At 45.7% G+C, this 19566-nt stretch overlaps 1 protein-coding gene across 1 annotated transcript in view; it reads left to right on the forward strand.

Annotated features, from left to right (window-relative positions):
* The window catches only part of adgrl1a (adhesion G protein-coupled receptor L1a), a gene marked incomplete at its 3' end in the record, with an annotated part of 163569 nt that overhangs the window by 135358 nt on the left and 8645 nt on the right, over window positions 1-19566 (forward strand). The window contains exons 9-22 of the mRNA XM_084072728.1: window positions 944-1240; window positions 4115-4218; window positions 4958-5143; window positions 5964-6002; window positions 7667-7847; window positions 8926-9048; window positions 10420-10634; window positions 11340-11513; window positions 14087-14296; window positions 15189-15409; window positions 15815-15881; window positions 16150-16241; window positions 16765-16933; window positions 17735-17890. Of these exons, the coding sequence (XP_083928854.1) occupies window positions 944-1240; window positions 4115-4218; window positions 4958-5143; window positions 5964-6002; window positions 7667-7847; window positions 8926-9048; window positions 10420-10634; window positions 11340-11513; window positions 14087-14296; window positions 15189-15409; window positions 15815-15881; window positions 16150-16241; window positions 16765-16933; window positions 17735-17890 (2234 nt within the window). The remainder of the gene's footprint in view (window positions 1-943; window positions 1241-4114; window positions 4219-4957; window positions 5144-5963; window positions 6003-7666; window positions 7848-8925; window positions 9049-10419; window positions 10635-11339; window positions 11514-14086; window positions 14297-15188; window positions 15410-15814; window positions 15882-16149; window positions 16242-16764; window positions 16934-17734; window positions 17891-19566) is intronic.

Genomic DNA, 19566 nt, shown 5'->3' on the forward strand with positions numbered 1-19566 from the left:
CACTGGATAGAAATGTAAATCCAGAGAAAGAGACAGACAGAGATACAGATTCTGGACGGCCGGGCCACTTCGGCGCCACGCTGTCAAAGACCGGTCAGCCTCAAAATGTCAGCCGGTAACTGTTACAGAGTCTGGCATTCACAATGCCCCGGTTCTTGTAATCTCCGTTACGATCGCCGCATCACCATAACTCACACAGGAGTCACAGTGAAGAGCGCCCTCTCAGGTATTGTTGCTGCGGTATTGTGTGTCAATTTCCACTGCGTGGCGGCTGGGCTGAACGAGTCTAACTCAAGTGACAAGCGGGAGGGTAAGCGGAGTGCGTCACGCTGACATGTTGACAATCCGTCGATATCAGCGAGAGGTTTTGGGTGTACATCTGAGCCATGGCGAACGCTGCCTCTGTGAAGCTGGGATTAGGCCCTGAGAGAACAGAGAGAGGCACCGGGCCTCGCCCGTGGAGCCGGAGAGCCGGCGCGGCGTTTGATCAGGCGGGATTTTGTAGGCTTGGATGTGTTGCTTTCATCGGCGCGTTTCGTTTGGTTGTTAGCGGTTGTGTGTGACTTCCCTGATACATTTGATCAATTATTTACTTCCTCTCCTGTCTTGTGATGATGCTGGTTCTCTGTCGTTACTCTTTGCCGCTGCAACGCGCTCCCGCTGGAGAGCTGAGGGACCATTATCAAGACGCCGAGGCTTTGAGAGGCTCAGGAAGTATTTGTCACCCCAATTATTGTCAGGTTGACTTTTGAACTCGGCTTTTGAAAGACATCTTATGCTTGCACGCCTTTCTCCTTCAGTCTCTTGATCTCGTTTTTTTTTAAGGCTTCTCCTGTCTGGCATCTTTAGTCCGTTCTCACTAAATCCCTTATATCCTCTTATAACTCTTTCTATCCCTTCTCTCTCTCCACTATTCTCCCACTTCTCCTCTCCCTCCTCCTAGGTCCGCTGACCACAACCCAGGTGACCACCACTACTCCCGCCAGGCCGTTCACCTCCAGCACCAGCCCGGCCACAACCCGCCCCGTGGCCCCCACCTCGCGCCCCATCGGGTCCATCAACAAGGGCCCCGACCTCCGGCCCATCACGGCCACGGTGCCCGTGACGCGCCGGCCGCCCCGCCCGCCCGCCCAGGGCCCGGACCCCCAGCTGTGTGAGTCCAGGGTGGCGCGAGGAGTCCAGTGGCCCTCCACTCAGCGAGGCGAGACCGTGGACCGTCCGTGTCCCAAAGGATCTCTGGGTAAGGAGTGAGGAGAACAGGACCACTTCTGTGTGTGTGTGTTTACCTGAGTGGTGTACTTTCATTTGCCATTCTGTGAAAACAAAACAAACAAATGAAAAAGCCCCCCGTCCACAAATCGAACCGTGGTATTGCATGTGTTTCGAGTCGACTCACGGATGCCGCAGGATGTGTACACACGTCAATTTTGTGTGTGTGTGTGTGTGTGTGTGTACACACGTCAATTTTGTGTGTGTGTGTGTGTGTGTGTGTGTGTGTGTGTGTGTGTGTGTGTGTGTGTGTGTGTGTGTGTGTGTGTGTGTGTGTGTCTGTGTGTGTGTGTGTGTGTGCGTGCGTGCGTGCGTGCGCGCGTGTGTGTGTCTGTGTGTCAGTGGTTATGTGGGATCTCCATGTTTGTGTGCCCGCTCTTGTTTTTTTCTTTGTGCTTTTTTCCGCTGTTGTCTTCTTCGTCTCACACTCTCTCTCTCTCCCTCTCTCTCTCTCTCTCTCTCTCTCTCTCTCTCTCGTGCTCTGTCTCTCCCTCTGCGTTGGTCTCTCCGGCAGTCAGGAGTCCCCCAGGACTCCTGGATGAAAGCCGGTCCTCATGCGAATGAAACACCCATCTCTCACTGACAAACATGAAATAATGAAATGAAATAAAAGGCTCCACCTCCGCTTCATGCTAGCTTCTATACCTCTAAACATACAGTCATCAAACAGCTCTTTCTCTCTCTCTCTCTCTCTCTCTCTCTCTCTCTCTCTCTCTCTTCTCTCTCTCTCTCTCTCTCTCTCTCTCTCTCTCTCTCTCTCTCTCTCTCTCTCTCTCTCTATCACTGTGGAAAATACGAGAAAAACATAAATAAAAGGCACCCCCCTTAATTGCTGCGTCTTGGCGGAGGTTTAAAACCAATCTTTGGTCAACAGAGGAACGCTTGAAACTCCACGCCACACCTTAATCTGATCTTTTTTGCCGCGCTGACAACGCCTCAGTCATCTCTACTCTTTTTGCCCAGGCAATTTCCCTTTCATGGCAATTGTTTTTGTTTTCTCTCTCTCCCTCTCTCTCTCTCACACACACACACACACACAGTCTATCTGGCATCTCTCTCGCCCTCCTTCTCCCTCTGTCCTCTTGTTGTGAGTTGACAGGAGGTGTGTTTGTGGTTAGTGTTGCTGGAGGATCGCTTGTGGCACGTTGGTGTGATCGCCTGCATGGTGGTGTCCTCTCTCTGAACCCTCTTAACTAAACAGAACAAAACCCTCTCTGGGAATGGGGGGGCGGGGGGGGGCTCCTCCCTCGAGGTGCTTTTCTCCACCAATGAGAGACGATTCCTGATGGTTATGTCTTTGGTCTATGTGTGTGTATGTGTGGACACCACGGACGCACACACAACACACACACACACACACACACACACACACACACACACACACACACACGTGTGTGTGTGTTTGTGTGTGCGTCCGTGGTGTCCGTGCGTGTAGGTGGGTGTGCATGTGTATAAAAGAGAGTGAGCAGTATGTGGCCAGCACTATGTGTGCATTTAGGCTCCTTTCAAAAGCACGCTTCTTATTGCCAACAGCTCATCTTCCTCATCTTCTTCCGCCTCCTCCAGCTATTCCGGGTCTTATCGCCCCCGCCCCCCCCCGCCCCTTATTTTAATTCTTTATTTGGCAATTTTGTATTTATTTAGTTAATAGAATGATGTACTGAGACAGGAAGCCTAGGGTTGAGGGGAATCATGACAAGAGTTAGATTCGAACTCGGTCCTCACGACTCACAAGGCGGAGGGGGAGGGGGGGCACACACACACACACACACACACACACACACACACACATACACACAAACCTGGCCTCCCGATTTATGTCATGGCAAATAAGTACGTTGTTTACCTTACCTTTTCCACTGCTGCCCCATGCATCTTATGAACTTGTTCCATTCCTCTTAACGTCTATCATTCTAACTATTGCTTTTTTTTTTTTTTTTTAACACATCCACATAGGCCTGGGCCGTGGCGTCGCGGTCCAGGCACCCTGGTTGAAATCCCTTAACAGACAGCGTGCCGCGGGTTCGCGTCCCGTTCCCGACGGCCTTTGCTGCGTGTCTTCCCCCATCTCTCTCCCCATTTCCTGTCAGCCTACTTTCACTATCCCTCTCCCAATAAAGCTATAAAAAGCCACAAAAAAAAATCTTAAAAAAAAAAAACACATCCACATAAACCCTACGTAGCGTCCTTACTTTGTGCACACGTCTTAATAGGCATAATAACAGGTTTGGTGTAGAACGTCCAAACCCAGATTTGGCACAAACAAGGGGTTGAATTTGTTCTCCTGCTATGCCACAAAAATGTGGAATGCCCTACCAAAAGCTGTGAAGGAGTGTAAAACCTTACTCTCCAGGTGGCTGCAATTCCCCCCCCCCAGAACTGTTTAATGTACATATTTTTTTGTTTTTCTTCATTTCAAACTGTTTTTATGATGTTCTGCATAGTAGTGTATATCTGTCTGTCATTTAATGTCTCTATGAATTCAGTACAAAGGACGCAAGCCATAGGCTTTCTTGGGTTTTAAATCCTATTAGCTGACCTTGTATTGAACTGTACTTTCATGCTTTTTTCTGCAAACTTCTAATTAAAGTTTTCAATCAATCAATCAATCAAGGAAAACAGGCTGGGACCATGAAGTATAGACCCCTGGGGGAACCCGCCGGTCAATCAACTATACTATAGGGTTGATGTGGTTGAAACTATTTTCTAGAAAAGAAAAAAAAACATCACGCTTTTTTTCCCCTTTCTCTCGTCACTCCTCTGCGTATTTCCCTTAATTGCAGACACCTAACGCTTATTATCTCTCCATTACTGTCTCCCTCCCTCCCCTCCCTCTCGCCTCCAGGCATCGCCTCGTTCCAGTGCCTGGCGGAGGCGGTCATGTGGAACCCGCGGGGGCCTGACCTGAGCAACTGCACTTCCCCCTGGGTCAGCCAGGTGGCCCAGAAGGTGAGACCCCGGTGTCGTCCCCTCGGCCGCGGCTTTGTCCCCGTCCTGCTGCCCTCAACGCCCTGCGCCGACGTCCTCCTCCGCGCGCTCTCACATTAGCATAACAGCATACCTCGAAGGCTGGCCTGATTAAAGCACTGACTCATTTCCGACTGGCCCCTTCATTTGAAAGTATTCATTTTAATGCTTAATTAAATCTCTCCTTTGACTAATACTCTATAATTACAGCGAGGTCAAATTGTTTTAAAAAGTCATGATTACCCGTGACTTATAGAGAAACCCCGTCAGGCTCGCGGTTTCACATACTGTACTGCACTTACAGTAATTCAAATGTGAATTAACAAAAAACAACACATTTGCTCCTTTTTTGTTGTTGTCTTTTTCAGTATAACATATGCATTATCCCAGGAGTTCTCAACCTTTTCTGAGCACTGAACCCCTTTGGTCTCAAAAGTTCAACTGAAGTACCTCCTAGGATTTACTGTATACAGTTTTGTTCAATAGGAATACATTTCTTTTAATTGCCATTTTAAAAGGTAGGCTAAGCTGCAGTGAACAACTCAGTCTCACACTTTGATTACAATTATTAATTAATCAAGTCATTACAACAATTTTTAAAATATATATACAATATACAAAATCACGAACCCCTGGTTGAGTACCCCTGCATTAGGCTATTGAGTCTTATGTACAAGATGTGTATAAAGATGTGTGTGTGCGCGTGTGTGTGTCTGTGTAGATAAAGAGTGGCGAGAATGCCGCCAACATAGCCGGTGAGCTGGTGAACCACACGAAGGGCCGTATCCACGCCGGGGACGTCAGCTCGTCCGTGCGTCTGATGGAACAGCTGCTGGACATACTGGACGCCCAACTGCAGGCCTTACGGCCCGGCAACAAGGAGTCAGCTGCACGCAACTACAACAAGGTGACATTTGAGTACTTTTTCCACCTCTGGTACTGTGTGCAGAATATACAGGCTCACACAAACACATATTGTTGCTGTCGGGCAGAAATCTCAATATTTATTTATTTTTAGTTTTTTTTTTGTATTTTTGTAATTCCCTACTTGATCATACTACAGCGTCACATCAAAAGTATCTAAAGCAGATCTAGGGGCACGGTGCGCAGTCGGTAGCGCTGTCGCCTCACAGCTAGAAGGTCCTGGGTTCGATTTCCGCCGGGGATGCTGTCTGCACTGGGGACGTGTCTTCTCCTCCGCGTCATCAGCGCCCATACCCTAGGTGGTAATACCCTCACAAAAACATGTAGTAATCCTGGTCGCAATGCCGCCTCCCCCATGACAGCCGGGGCGCCTGATGGAGGGGAAAGGAGCTGGTTGGAATAACGTGTTCCTTCCATGCATTGGAGGCATGAGCTCGTCTCTGGGCTCCCTAGGCTGGCGGGGGGAGTGTAGCGCCCAGGATCACTTGGATAATTGGCACCGGGTGAAAAAGGGTTAAAAAATTGTGGGATCAAAACAATTATACAAAAAAAGAATAAAGTAGCAGATCTGAAAGCTCTTCATGACGCGTTTTGAGCTTCTGCTACTTTTGCTGAACTTGAATCCTGAAAAGTAACAGTTTTGGAGATTTGAGGTTTGCACCCGACAGTGACGTCCAGATAGAAGCTTTAAAAGTAAATTCCTGAGTGAGTGTAAAATTACACCCTATAGCTGCACGTCCTGTACAAGGACAGGTGGCCTTATTTAAATTCCCAGTTTTGAGGCTTTGTTTTCTCCCTCCCAGCTACAGAAGCGCGAGCGGACCTGTCGGGCCTACATCCAGGTACTTTTTTCCCTTTTATCTGCCTACTTTACATGCACCGTGGAGTACGACCAGAATAACGTGACTTTAGAATAACGCTGTGACGATAAATCCTTGGACAGACTGCAGGTTTGTGGAATGCCTGTGGCACAGTGCTTTGTGCTTCACATTATGATTTATATGGCCTCTGCTATCATGTTGGGTGTGTGTTTATAGTATTTCTAGTTTGTGCTGAAGAGCGCCGTGGAACAGGGGGTTTTAGCTATAACTCGTGGCGAGTTGCGTGCGCTGTATTTAAATGTTGGTGTGGTATTTCCCAAGGCGACGAGAATGCTTTGTAATTTTCTTTGTTGCGACGCTTGGTGTACATATCTGTGAGATATGGGTCAGGCTAATGCTAGTGGAAATCATCCCTCTGTGACATAATCTTAGCATTGTTCCTTTTGCAGTGGAACCCTACTGTACAAATATTACTGTAGTAGTGTTATTGTGTGGCTCAATAATGCACAATATCTCCGGCTTGGAAAAAATGTACTGTAATTTGATGATAGCATGAAAGGCGACCGTGGTTCATGTTACTATAGCCTGCTTTTCCTCCAATATTTGTGCAATATCGTTGCTTCTGAGAAAGCTGTAATCTAATAGCATGAAAAGGCCATGTGTGTATGAGTAGGCTATGCTTTGCAGCAATGATGAAATGCGGCATTCTGCAGCACACGGTCGTCTCTGTCTGCTGGCCTGCATGCAGCATATTGGAATACGATGCCTAATCATCTGATCTCCTCTGGTGCCTGATGAATGTTAAGACTGCTGTGTAGTATGTAACCGGACCATTATGTTATTTTTTTTGTCATTGGCTGTGGTGTACCTCAGTATCACAGCATCGGCGACGGGAAAAACCAAAAAGGGGTGGGGGGTGGGTTTGCTTTCTCTGTTCAGTCGAAATGAGAGTGCATTCTAATTCTCAATTCATTTTGTGACTGCAACGCTCTTTATTCTGCACCCCGCAGTCAATCCTTCATTTTGAGAGGCCCGAGCAAGAGAATTACATGATTCATCAAGCAGGCTACTCCAATAAATTGGATAGCCGATAAAGCCATCAAAATTGCCATTAAATGAATTGTAAGTGTGAAATAGAACGGTAATATGTCTGACATAGCACAGTAATAAATGTAGTGCAGGGGGAGTATAGTGAGTTTTCTAGGAAATAACAGTGAAATCGTTAGTTACTTTACTATAGAGTACCGAAGTCCTGACGTCACTCGTTCATCCCCCTGGGTCACAGAAGTTTGTCTCAATAACATTGGGTCATCGGGTTAGAATGTCTCTTATAAGAATTGTGGTCCAAAAATAAACAAATTGTCTTGGCGCTATTGTCAGGGAGTTGGCTCTGTATCGTTTATCAGTCACTCATGTTTGATACAGTCTGTTTCTGGAGAAAATGTAATTAATTCAGCGCCGGTAACATTAGCGTTTTCTCACCGCAGTTGATGAGAGTTATTTATTTTTGTAACACAGTTATTATATGACGCGATATTAAACACATCTATGGGAATTCAGAATGGGGGTAAAAATAAGCGTGACCCGGGTAGGATGCGTAAATTGCGTCAAACTTCGGTGCTCTATAACTGTGTGGTGGGTGGGGTGGTACAAAAATGAACCCTTGCTCCCCCTGTATGTGCCAGGCGGTGGTGCAGACGGTGGACAACCTGCTGCGTCCCGAGGCTCTGGAGTCGTGGCAGGACATGAACACCACGGAGCAGGCTCACACCGCCACCATGCTACTGGACGTCCTGGAGAAAGGAGCCTTTCTGTTGGCCAACAACATGTACGGGAACCGCTTCTCCGACAGAGCCCCAAACATCGGTGAGAACCTATTATAAATGGAGCATCATACTTTGATTGATTGAATACTTTATTAACAATTTTGCAAATAGCGCAGTGGTATGCAAACAAGTTTGCATACCATTGCATACATTGTGGTCCTGTGTGTTCAATTCATCAAGACATTTGGTTGGTTGGATGTACAGTATAAGCTAGTGCAGTGGTTTTCAACCTTTTCCGCGTCAATGACCCCCAAATTGACACATATTAGCCCACGGACCCCCATTTGAAAAGATATGCCAGGGACTCAACCATTTTGATTTCTTGGGGGTCTTAATCTACACTGTATCATCATCATTAGTGTTCATTTAACTCTGAGAGTGTGCAAATGGAACCAAATGGACCCGTTAGGGTCCATTTGGTTCCATTTGTACACTCAGAGTTACAGACACATACTGTATAAGGGTCAATTTGGTTCCTAACTATTCATTTGGCTGGGGACCCCCTGGAACCCCCTCAAGGACCATGGTGGTCCCCGGACCACTGGTTGAAAACCACTGAGCTAGTGGATGGAAGGGTGGATGGATGGATGGATGGATGGGTGGGTGGGTGAAGAGACAGGCTGGTTGGTAGCTTGGTTGGTTGATTGGAGGCATGTACCGTAGTCCTTTTGTATGTCTGCATCGGCGAGCTGCCACACATGTCCCGTTTTAACCACTCAAACCCCAGCATCGGTATTGTGGGGAGAGCTTTAGCTGAATATAACAGATCTGCAAGCTTGTCGATCGGCTATTCTCAGCTAAAGCTTTCCGCACAATAACAGAAAACAGGAAAGACACTAGTATTGAGCCCTGAGGGACTCCGGTTACCCATTTGGGGTAACCGGAGACCTGATTGTTGCTGTCGGGCCTCCGATATCTCTAAACTTTTGTGTCACACAGAAGCATCAAAAGTAGCTATTTTGAGCTTGTTGTAGATGTGCTACTTTTGATGCTTTTGAATTTGAATCCTGACAAGTATAACAGTTTTTTTTGGACATATGAGGTTTCCATCTGACAGAGACGTATATATAACGCTTGTTGTCTCATTTTTTTTGTGGCGCTCCCTCCCTCGACTCCAGACCTGGAGGTGCACGTGCTGAACACAGAGATGGACCTCCAGGACTTGTCTTTCCCGCAGAGCTACGCCAGTGACAGCACCATCCAGCTCTCCGCATCCACCATCAAACAGTACAGCCGCAATGGTCAGCAGCCCCCCCCCCCCTCCTCCTCCCCCCAAACCCCCTCTAACCCTATAATAATGGACATACTGTATCTCTGGAGAGAGAGAGTTGCAACTCCCTCGTGTTTCCCCCCATTTGCATTTTCATGCAAGCTTAACCCATTCAATCCGGGAACGCATAGCATACTGTGTCATTTTAGCTAGAACCATTTATTTTATACTTTGGGCTATTCAAAAATAGCAGATCTACCGAGTGCCACGCTACGAGCTTGTAGATCTGCTATTTAAAAAAAAAATCTTGAACATTTGAGCAAATCTTTGAAACATTTTTTTTAAACAACATTTTAACTCAAATCTTTGCTTCTGGAGGGTCCCTGAAACAAAATATTTTTTACAAATGTTCGCTTAAAAAATATATATATTCAAAGATTTGCAAAAATGTTCAAGATTTTTCACGATAAAAAAAAAATAGCAGATCTATCTTTTCATGTCCTGCCACGACTGTTATCTCTATCTGCTATTTTTGAATAGCCAAAGACATCTAAAATGACTCGGGCGCGTTCCCGGGTTGAACGGGTTAAAACAATCTGCATGCAGTTGACTAAGTTATTGGTTCATAATAATGGGCTAATCAGATTAACAAAAGCGCTGAGACAATTTCTTTTCCTGATGGTTTCTTAACGGCCCGTCTTAATAGAATAGCTGGGGAGGCGTGTAGATTACTATCACGGCCCAGCCTGACAGAGCAATCTCAGCACTTGCGCTTCTTCTCTCTCCTCCCTCTTACGTTCTCTCTCGCTCCGTCTCTCCGCCATCTTATCCCCCTCTCTCATCTCTCCCATTTCACCCTCCACCCCACCCTCTTCTTCTATCACTCCTCCCCTCCTCTCTAACCCCCCTCCCCATCCTCCCATCCCCCTGCCCCCTTTTTCTCTGTTTTCTGTCTCCGTTCGGCTCTGCGCCGGGGAACGAGATTAGAATGATTGAAACAAACGCACATGAAATATTCATATGGAATAATAAGAGATCTGTGAATGCTTGAGGGATGAATGTTCCATTGCCCTCCACATTAAATCTCGCTCTCTTCCAGCAGTCAAAATGAAACGCTCCTTACCATCCCTCTAACCTCCACTAACTCCCTCTCTCTGTCTCCCTCGTTCTCGCCCTGTCACTTTCTCCCTCTCTATCTACGCCTCTCTCTCTCTCTCTCTCTCTCTCTCTCTCTCTCTCTCTGTCATTACCATATTATGCCCCCATTTCTCTGTTCCGTCTCTTTTTTCTCATCTCTGCTCTCCCCTCCCTCTGTCTGTTTCTATCTTTTCACGTAATATCCATCTTTCTCCCTTTTTTAAATCTTTCAACCTGCTTCGTCTCTCTCTCTCTCTCTCTCCAGGCCAAGTGAAGGTGGTCTTTGTCCTCTACAAGAACCTGGGCTCCTTCCTGTCCACGGAGAACGCCACGGTCAAGATGGAGCTGGAGGCTGGCGGGCCGGGCCAGGGTGGGCGTGGGCTGGCGGTCAACTCCCACGTCATCGCCGCCTCCATCAACAAGGAGTCCAGCAGGGTGTTCCTCACGGAGCCGGTGGTGTTCACGCTCAGACACCTACAGGTGTGTTTATTAGCTCCACCTTATTGTTCACGCTCAGACACCTACAGGTGTGTTCATTAGCTCCACCTTATTGTTCACGCTCAGACACCTACAGGTGTGTTCATTAGCTCCACCTTATTGTTCACGCTCAGACACCTACAGGTGCTGCCCAGCGTTGCCATGTCTGTTTATTAGCTCCACCATAGCTGCCCAGTTTTGCCATGTCTGTTTTTATAGCCCGTAGCGCTTGACCAGTGATGGATTTTGTACTTAAGTAAAAGTACCAATACCACAATGTAGAAACACTCTGTTACAAATAAAAGTCTGGTATTCAAAATGTACTTGAGTAAAAGTGCAAAAGTATTCACATTAGAATATTACTCACTATACTGAAAGTAAAAGTACTCATTATGCAGAACGTCCCATTTCAAAAGTTTCCAAATGCTTTGAAAATAGACGATCTACAAGCTCATAACGTGTCGCAAAGCAACGTGTTGTGAGCTTATGCTGAAATATAAAATCAGTCTAATGTTGGTGGCCATCTTGCAATAAATGGCTGCCATCTTTGATGTACGAGTGGCCTGGTTTCTTAAATTGAAGAGTGACATCCAAAGATGCTTTTTACCAAATTTCACCATTTGACGATTCCCCCCAAAATATTGCTGTTATCTGATGCACTATCTGCTGCATCATCCTCTCTGTGTGTTTCCCCTCTCCCCTCCCCAGTTGGAGAACCATTACAGTCCAAACTGCTCGTTCTGGAACTACTCGGAGCGCTCCATGACGGGCCAGTGGTCCTCGCAGGGCTGTAGACTGCTGGACACCAACAGCACCCACACCACCTGTTCCTGCAGCCACCTCACCAACTTCGCCGTGCTCATGGCTCACCACGAACCCGATGTGAGTGACGGAGAACAAGACTAAATACTCTGGTTTTCAGTGCTGGAAGCATAGAGCTTTACTTAAAGTGGAATAAGTGAAAGTACTGATTGCGCAGAATGCCCATTTCAGAATCATCTATATCATGTTATTGGGACATAATTATTGATTTTATGTCATTAAACACTTATGCCCTATGTTATACTTGGGCAATTAAAAAATAGCTGCTCTACAAGCTCTCAATGTGTCGTGAATCGTGATGCAATGTATTGTGAGCTTTTAGATCTGCTATTTTTGAAAATTAATAATTTGATTAATTCTTAATATTCTAAATCTGTTAAGTAACTACTAACTAAAACTGCCAAATAATTGTAATTGAGTAAAAACTACAATATTTGCCTCTGAGGTGTAATGGAGTAGACGTATAAAACACCACAAAATGGAAATATTCAAGTAAAGCAAAAGTACATAGAAACTTGACTTTCGTACATAGAAACTTGAGTAAATGCTTGTGCATTTTTCTCCAGGGGGCTACAAAAAAACAAACATGTATTACTCCAGTGTATAACCAATTTGTTTTTAAAGGCTTTTACTTGTATTAGCTGAGCCTTCAGATCCCTTGAATAGTAATTTGTTTGTGGAACACAGACACAACTAATGACATGAGCAAAATGATAGTTATCAATTCCATACTATATCTTTTAATAGGGTATTGATAATAAAATGCTGCTGCTACTGTATATTGAATTTCCCCTCTGGGGGTCAATGAAGGTGTACATTATTTTATCTAATAATTGTCTTGGAATATATTATCTGAATCCTTTCACTGCTATAAAACCATAAATTAGAAAGCAGACTGACTGTGAGTGTCTCACTATTTCATTTGTGATAATTGTATTTCCATTTTTCTCAATGATGGTCAATTACTTCAGTATTTCAAAGTTAATGAGCTGTGGTCTGACCTCAACGGCTAACACTATGCGAACGCAGATCGAAAAAGCCATTTCCACAATGTAAAATACAATGCACGTTTCATGTATAATATACTGTATAAGTAATTGGAGAATGTTTTGTTTTATAACTATTACTCTTGCTATCTATGTTGGTATAAATAGTGAACAACAACATTTCTTATTCAAGTACAGTATCCTGTATCATAACTGCATGTCTGGCATTTTAATAGAATTCTTGGATGTACCTCATGGCTCAATAGAAGGCGCAGCTAGCTAGAAACAATATGATGGAATGAGCAGCAGCAGTCAGTGCAGTATCTCTGTGTATGGAAGAAGTGATGGAAGAAGTACTCGCATTTTTTACTTAACCCTAGAACACTAACGTTGAATATTATCACACCATCACTAACGTTGGGTATATTTTACCCAGTATAATATATTCCATAAAAAAACACTTCTCATCAAAATATATTAAAGTACAACAATACATGGCAAATTGAGGTACTGTTCTTGAATGTTTCAATATAAAATATCACAAAAAATGTAAAACATCATCGGGGGGGGGGGGGGGGGGGGGGGGGGCTATGAAAAAGCAATACCATCCAGTTCAAATATGAATGTTTTGGGGGGTCGCTGCCTGAAAAGGTTGAAAACCACCTGTGGTAGAGTATTAATACAACAAATCCAACACAATGCAGTAGTTGTAGTTAGTCTACCATGCTCTCCTATCGAGACATTTACATCCTGGGGTCATGTGGGGCCACTACTGGTTGACCAGAGGTATTGCATGAAGCTCAAAGGGAGATCTATCCTCTGCCGGCTTTCCATTATAGCTCATCAGTAGACATTTTGGTGCTTGCACGGGGGACCCATAGCTTTGAACCTCACAGTGCGTTGCATCATGATTCACTGTGAGCTTGAGGAGCTATTTTAACTTTTTGAGAATGTTCACCTATAATGATATGCACAAAATAGGGATACAAGGGTGAGGTTGGTTAAAATGCAGCCCTGTGTCACTGCAGACATCCATTCCTGTGAATGGTAATATTTATTCACACTCATCCGCACAAAAACCCACATGCACCCACGCGCACACACACACATGTACATGCACACGCACGCGCACGCATGCACACGCGCACGCGCGCACACACGCACGCGCGCACACACACACACACACACACACACACACACGCGCCGACGGTGTCTTGCTCTTTGTGTTGAATTCCCTCTCTCTCTTCCGACACTCTGGGAGGCGCGCGCTTACACATTCATGTCCTGCTACTCCCGCTGACATTCACTTGAATTTGAATGTCATGTATTTTTCCAACACGTCTTGTCTCTTGTCTCTACACTTTAGCGTTCCTGCATATATTTACAAATATTAAGTGAAGCAATCTTGTTCTTTCTCAACCCACCGCCCGCCCCACCGTCCCTCCATTCTCCCCTCCTCCCTATTGTTTCCAACCTTCCCGCCTCTTATCTCTTTATTCCTTCTGTTACTTCTCTCTCCCTTCACTCTGCTTTCTTCGTCTGATTTCGCCTTGTCTCCCCGGCCCTGTGGCCTCTCTCTCTCTCTCTCTCTCTCTCTCTCTCTCTCTTTCTCTCTCTCTCTCCATCCCTTCACGTTTGTCTCCTCAGTATCCCGGGCGGATGCACGAGCTGATCCTGTTCGTCATCACCTGGGTGGGCATCGTCATCTCCCTGGTGTGTCTGGCCATCTGCATCTCCACCTTCTGCTTCCTGCGGGGCCTCCAGACCGACCGCAACACCATCCACAAGAACCTCTGCATCAACCTCTTCATCGCGGAGCTGCTCTTCCTCATCGGCATCGACAAGACCCAGTACCACGTGAGCTTTCTCCCTCCTGTCTTATTACCAGGAACTCACCGGGCGGAGGGGGAGGGGAGGTTATGAACCCCGGTTGTGTCCCGAGGCCAGTGGTGGAAAATGTATTCAAATGTTTTACTTGAGTAAAAGTATCAATACTGCAATGTAGAAATAGTCTGTTGCAAGTAAAAGTCCGGAATTCTAAATTTACTTGAGTAAAAGTGCAAAAGTATTGGTATCAAAATGTACTTAATGTACCAAAAGCAGAAAGTACTCATTACGCAGAATGTCCCATTTCACAAGTTTTCAAATATATAGAAATCTTTTGAAAATAGTAGATCTACAAGCTCACAATGCGTCGCATCGCTACGCATTGTGAGCTTGTAGATCAGCTATTTTTAAATGGCCGAAATGTATATAGGGCTGAAGTGGTTTATGTATGTTTTGTAATAATAATCAAAACCTCCAAAGTAACTAGTAACTAGTTTTCAAAATAAATGTAGTGGAGTAAAAGTACGATATTTAGATCCAAGATGTAGAGTAGAAGTAAAAGTATTGGAAATTGGAAATACTCAAGTAAAATACAAATACCTAAAAAATTTACTTAAGTAAATGTACTTAGTTACTTAACGCCACTGCCCGAGGCCGGCGTTTAAAATTTACACGCGCCCTCAGGCCACAGCGCTTGGCATGGGGAAACGACTATTCAGCCCTTTCCGGTTTCTCTTTTTTTCTCCACTTACCTGTGTCTCTTTCCACCGTTCCACCACCACCACCTCCTCCCCCTTTTTTTCCTACTGTTCTTTTTTCCCCCTCTGTTCTTCCCGCTCATTCCGTCTCTGTCTTCCCTCTCTCTCTCTCTCTCTCTCTCTCTCTCTGTCTTCCCTCTCTCTCTCTCTCGGGGTCTCATCAGATCGCCTGTCCCATCTTCGCCGGCCTCCTGCATTTCTTCTTCTTGGCCGCCTTCTCCTGGATGTGTCTGGAGGGCGTGCAGCTCTACCTCATGCTGGTGGAGGTGTTTGAGAGCGAGTATTCCCGCAAGAAGTATTACTACCTCTGCGGCTACTGCTTCCCGGCGCTGGTGGTGGGCATCTCGGCGGCCATTGACTACAGGAGCTATGGGACCAAGAAAGCGTACGTGTGAAGCCCGGGCCTCTTTGCACCTGCAGATTGAGAAGCAGGATTATGCTATTCCCTCAGCAGGAAATGTAATATACGGGCGTAGTGTGAGCGTGGCTGCCGCGCCTCCCTGTGGACTGGCTTTTCAGAGCACACTTAACCAAAGCCTGATGATTAGCTTCCATAAGATAATCCACCGAGACTGGGGAATACGTAGTGTGTGTGCGCGCGTGTGCGTGTGCATGTTTGGGTGTGTGTGTGTGTGTGTGTGTGTGTGTGTGTGTGTGTGTGTGTGTGTGTGTGTGTGTGTGTGTGCACGCACGCACACGTACGCGTGCACGTACGTGTGCTTGTATTTTGCGTGCAGGCCTACTTGTGTGCATGAGTGGTAACTCTCTCTTATCCTCTGTCTCATCCTAGATGCTGGCTGAGAGTGGATAACTACTTCATCTGGAGCTTCATTGGACCCGTTTCATTTGTTATTATGGTATTAGTTCTGCACTCAGACAGTGTTATGCCTCTCACTTCACACAGTAAAATCCTCAGTGTTAATTCACCCATTTGTAACTCCTTACGGGGTTGGTTTGGTTACATTTGTACGTTCTTCGAGTTAAATTAACACTCAGGATCCTACACGGTGTGCTGCTGTGATATCATTTCGTCTTACTTTTTCTGAGGCTCTTTAATAGTTCAAAGTTTGCTCTTGGTAAGCGTTCTTCACAGCAGATTGACTCCGTGTTCCTTCGTGTTCTCAGCTCAACCTGGTGTTCCTCATGATCACGCTGCACAAGATGATCCGCAACTCCTCTGCACTGAAACCCGACTCCAGCCGCCTGGATAACATCAAGTGAGTTCAAGAATGAAGAATCGAGAACGTTTTTTTTTATTGTCACAACACACACTGTACAGGCCCAGGGTACAAGAAGCGAAATGCAATTTTGCGAGGTGCAATCAAGTGAGTTCTCTTGTTAAGTCCGCCTCGTTGGAGTTACGCCAAAGAGCCACTGCAATCACAGTGAAACGCCATCCATCATGCTCGAACATTGATTCAGTCTCTAGGTGGTAAGGAGTTAAATCAGTGTTTCCCCAACCTGGGGTCCGGGCCCCCCTTGGAGGGGCGCCATACATCAGTAGTTTCCCCATCTGAAAATGTTTGTGTGAGGGACCCCCTGAAGAGAATAGTTTAAAAAATAGCTAATACAGCCGATCTTCAGCTCACGACGCAACGCACACATATAGTGTGTATATGCGCGTGTCAGAGGCTCTCAGGGGGTCCATGGAAAAAAGGTTGTGAGTGGGAGTGGGAGTTAAATAACGGTCGATGTTGACGGACTTGAAAGGTAAAATAAAGTCGGTGTGTTTCCCCTCAGGTCGTGGGCACTGGGTGCCATCGCCCTGCTCTTCCTCCTGGGTCTGACCTGGGCCTTCGGCCTCCTCTTCATCAACGAGAACACGGTCATCATGGCCTACCTCTTCACCACCTTCAATGCCTTCCAGGGCATGTTCATCTTCATCTTCCACTGTGCCCTGCAGAAGAAGGTGTGACAACCACGCTATAGCCATGGCTGCTGTGTTGAATGAATGGTTGAATTGACTGGTTCACCCTAATGAATGAATGAATGAATGAATGAAGAATTTTACTGGTTCACACTAATGAATGAATGAATGAATGAATGAAGAATTTTACTGCTTCACACTAATGTATGAATGAATGAATGAATGAATATAGGGGATTACATACAAATGAGGGGTGCAATGGTTAAAATATATTTAACCTGCATTATTTATTATTTATTTCATATGTATTGCTATTTATATTTTTTGTTTAACCCATTCAATCCCGGAACGCATCTGTGTCATTTCAGATTTCTTTGGCTATTTGGCTTGTAGATCTGCTATTTTTTGAAACATCGTGGACAATTTGTGCAAATCTTTGAATATATATATATATTTTAAAGCAAACATTTGTAACTCAAATCTTTGCTTCTTATGCATTACTATGTATATGTTTTGTTTAATCAGGCAGAGTATGATTATTGGATGGATGGGTGGATGGATGGATGGATAAAGTAGTTGGACGGACAGATATGAGGACAGCTACATGGGCACACCGACAGAGCGGGGGATGGATTGACAGACATGATGTACGGATCGTTTCTGAGTCGTGTCCCTCTGACAGGCCTGGGAATAAAAGTGCATTAAGTACATTTCACTGTAGCCGTGTTAGCAGCCAGCCTTACAGAGAGCGGTGCAGGGCCAGTCAATCTAAAGCGTATATGTATTTATGAGTGGCTGTAAAACCTAAAACCTGTTTTGTTTTTGCCTCCGCTGTACCACCAGGTCCATAAGGAGTACAGTAAATGTCTTCGTCATTCCTACTGCTGCAGCCGTACCTCTACGACCAGCTCCCACGGCTCCCTGAAGAACTCGGCCCTGCGTGCCAACAACCGCTATTACACTGGCAGCCAGGCCCGCCACGCGGCCGCACACAGACAGGTCAGGACTATTACACTGGCACACAGACAGGTCAGAACCAGGGACGTGCACAGATAGACTCTAGGTGGTGCTAGAGCACCTGCCCTTTGCCCACTTGACCAGAAGTGCCCTTTTGAAAAAAAGAAAAAAAACTTTTTTTTTTCCTTCCAGTTTACAGCAGGGGTCTTCAACAGGGGGTCTGGGACCCCTAGGGGGTCCTCAGAGTTACTACAGGGGGTCCGCCAAATCTTTATGTGATATGATATTTATTTTTACCATAACCACTCGAAACCTTCCATCCCTTTTCTGAGGAGAACTTTCTGCGAGGTGTTGTAGATCAGCTATTTTTGGCAAAGAGGTATAGGTGTAGAGGGAAAAAAGAGCAGACCAAGTAAATAAAAAAAAGTATAATCTTAAACACAATTTTATACAATATAGAGGGGTCCCTGCTTCATCTCTCTCTCAGCTAGGGGGTCCTTGGCCTGAAAACGTTGAAGACCCCTGTTTTACAGTATGTAGCCCATGGTGAGTGACATCGATCAATTCTGGATTAAAAGCTTCTAATATATTAACAATTCCCCAAAATGTGCGTTGCAATTTTCTTCTATAAATCTCACACTGCTAAGGCAGCCAACCGCCGCGCAAGGTGCCCTTTTTTTTTACTTGAGCGCCTGCCCCTCAAAATGTCTGTGCACGCCACTGATTACACTGGCACACAGACAGGTCAGAACTATTACACTGGCACACAGACAGGTCAGAACTATTACACTGGCACACAGACAGGTCAGAACTATTACACTGGCACACAGACAGGTCAGAACTATTACACTGGCAGCCAGGCCCGCCACACGGCAGCATAAAGACAGGTCAGAACAATAGATAGACCCGCCACGCAGCGGCACACAAACAGGTCAGAAATCCCAGTGCTGTATTCTGAAAAAGAGAGATATCATTATTAGGCATAATGTCGTAACCGTCCAAGGTAGACTTTTCAAGTGCTGTGATAGGCCGTGGTAGGCCTATATGTTCCTGTAGAAGCCCACAAGCCTGTATGAAATTAACCCACTTTTAATCCATTAGAAACGGGAAAGCATCTGTATCATTTTAGATTTTTGCGTTGGCCCTTCAAAAATAGCAGATACAAGCTCACAACGTGTACTTCTGCTATTTTTGACTAAGTTCCACATATACATTTTCTTTCTTTCTTTTTTTGGAGGTATTAAAAAGTTCTTAAAAGTCCTTAAATTGTCACTTCACTGTCATCTGGGGGCCCCCCCAAAAAAATCATGTGGGGACCCCCTGGAGGTCCCGACCCACAGGTTGAGAACCACTGTCATAGATAGTTGGCTTGAAACCAGAACCTTCTGAAAAGTCTATGCAGAGGTTCTCAAAGTGGGGTCAAGGGATCCTCGGGTTCCTTGAAGGTGGTTCCAAATCGACCCTTGTAACTCTCAGAGTTTCAGAGGTCCTTGGAATGAAAAAGTTAGAGGAACAACTGGAGTAAATAAATTGGATATTCACTTGTGGAGAGATGAGGCTGCTGGGGAAAGTGGGCGGTCAGTGTTGAGCTCTATTACCCAGGCAGCCAGGCCCGTCACGCCACAGCACCCAGACAGGTCAGAACAAGGACACAGCGAACGCCATTTAATGATGCCACACGCGCAGCCAGTGGTGCGCATAACTGAATACACGCACAG

This window comes from Gymnoscopelus microlampas, assembly GCF_963454915.1.
Source record: "Gymnoscopelus microlampas genome assembly, chromosome: 11".
Classification (NCBI taxonomy): Eukaryota; Metazoa; Chordata; class Actinopteri; order Myctophiformes; family Myctophidae; genus Gymnoscopelus; species Gymnoscopelus microlampas.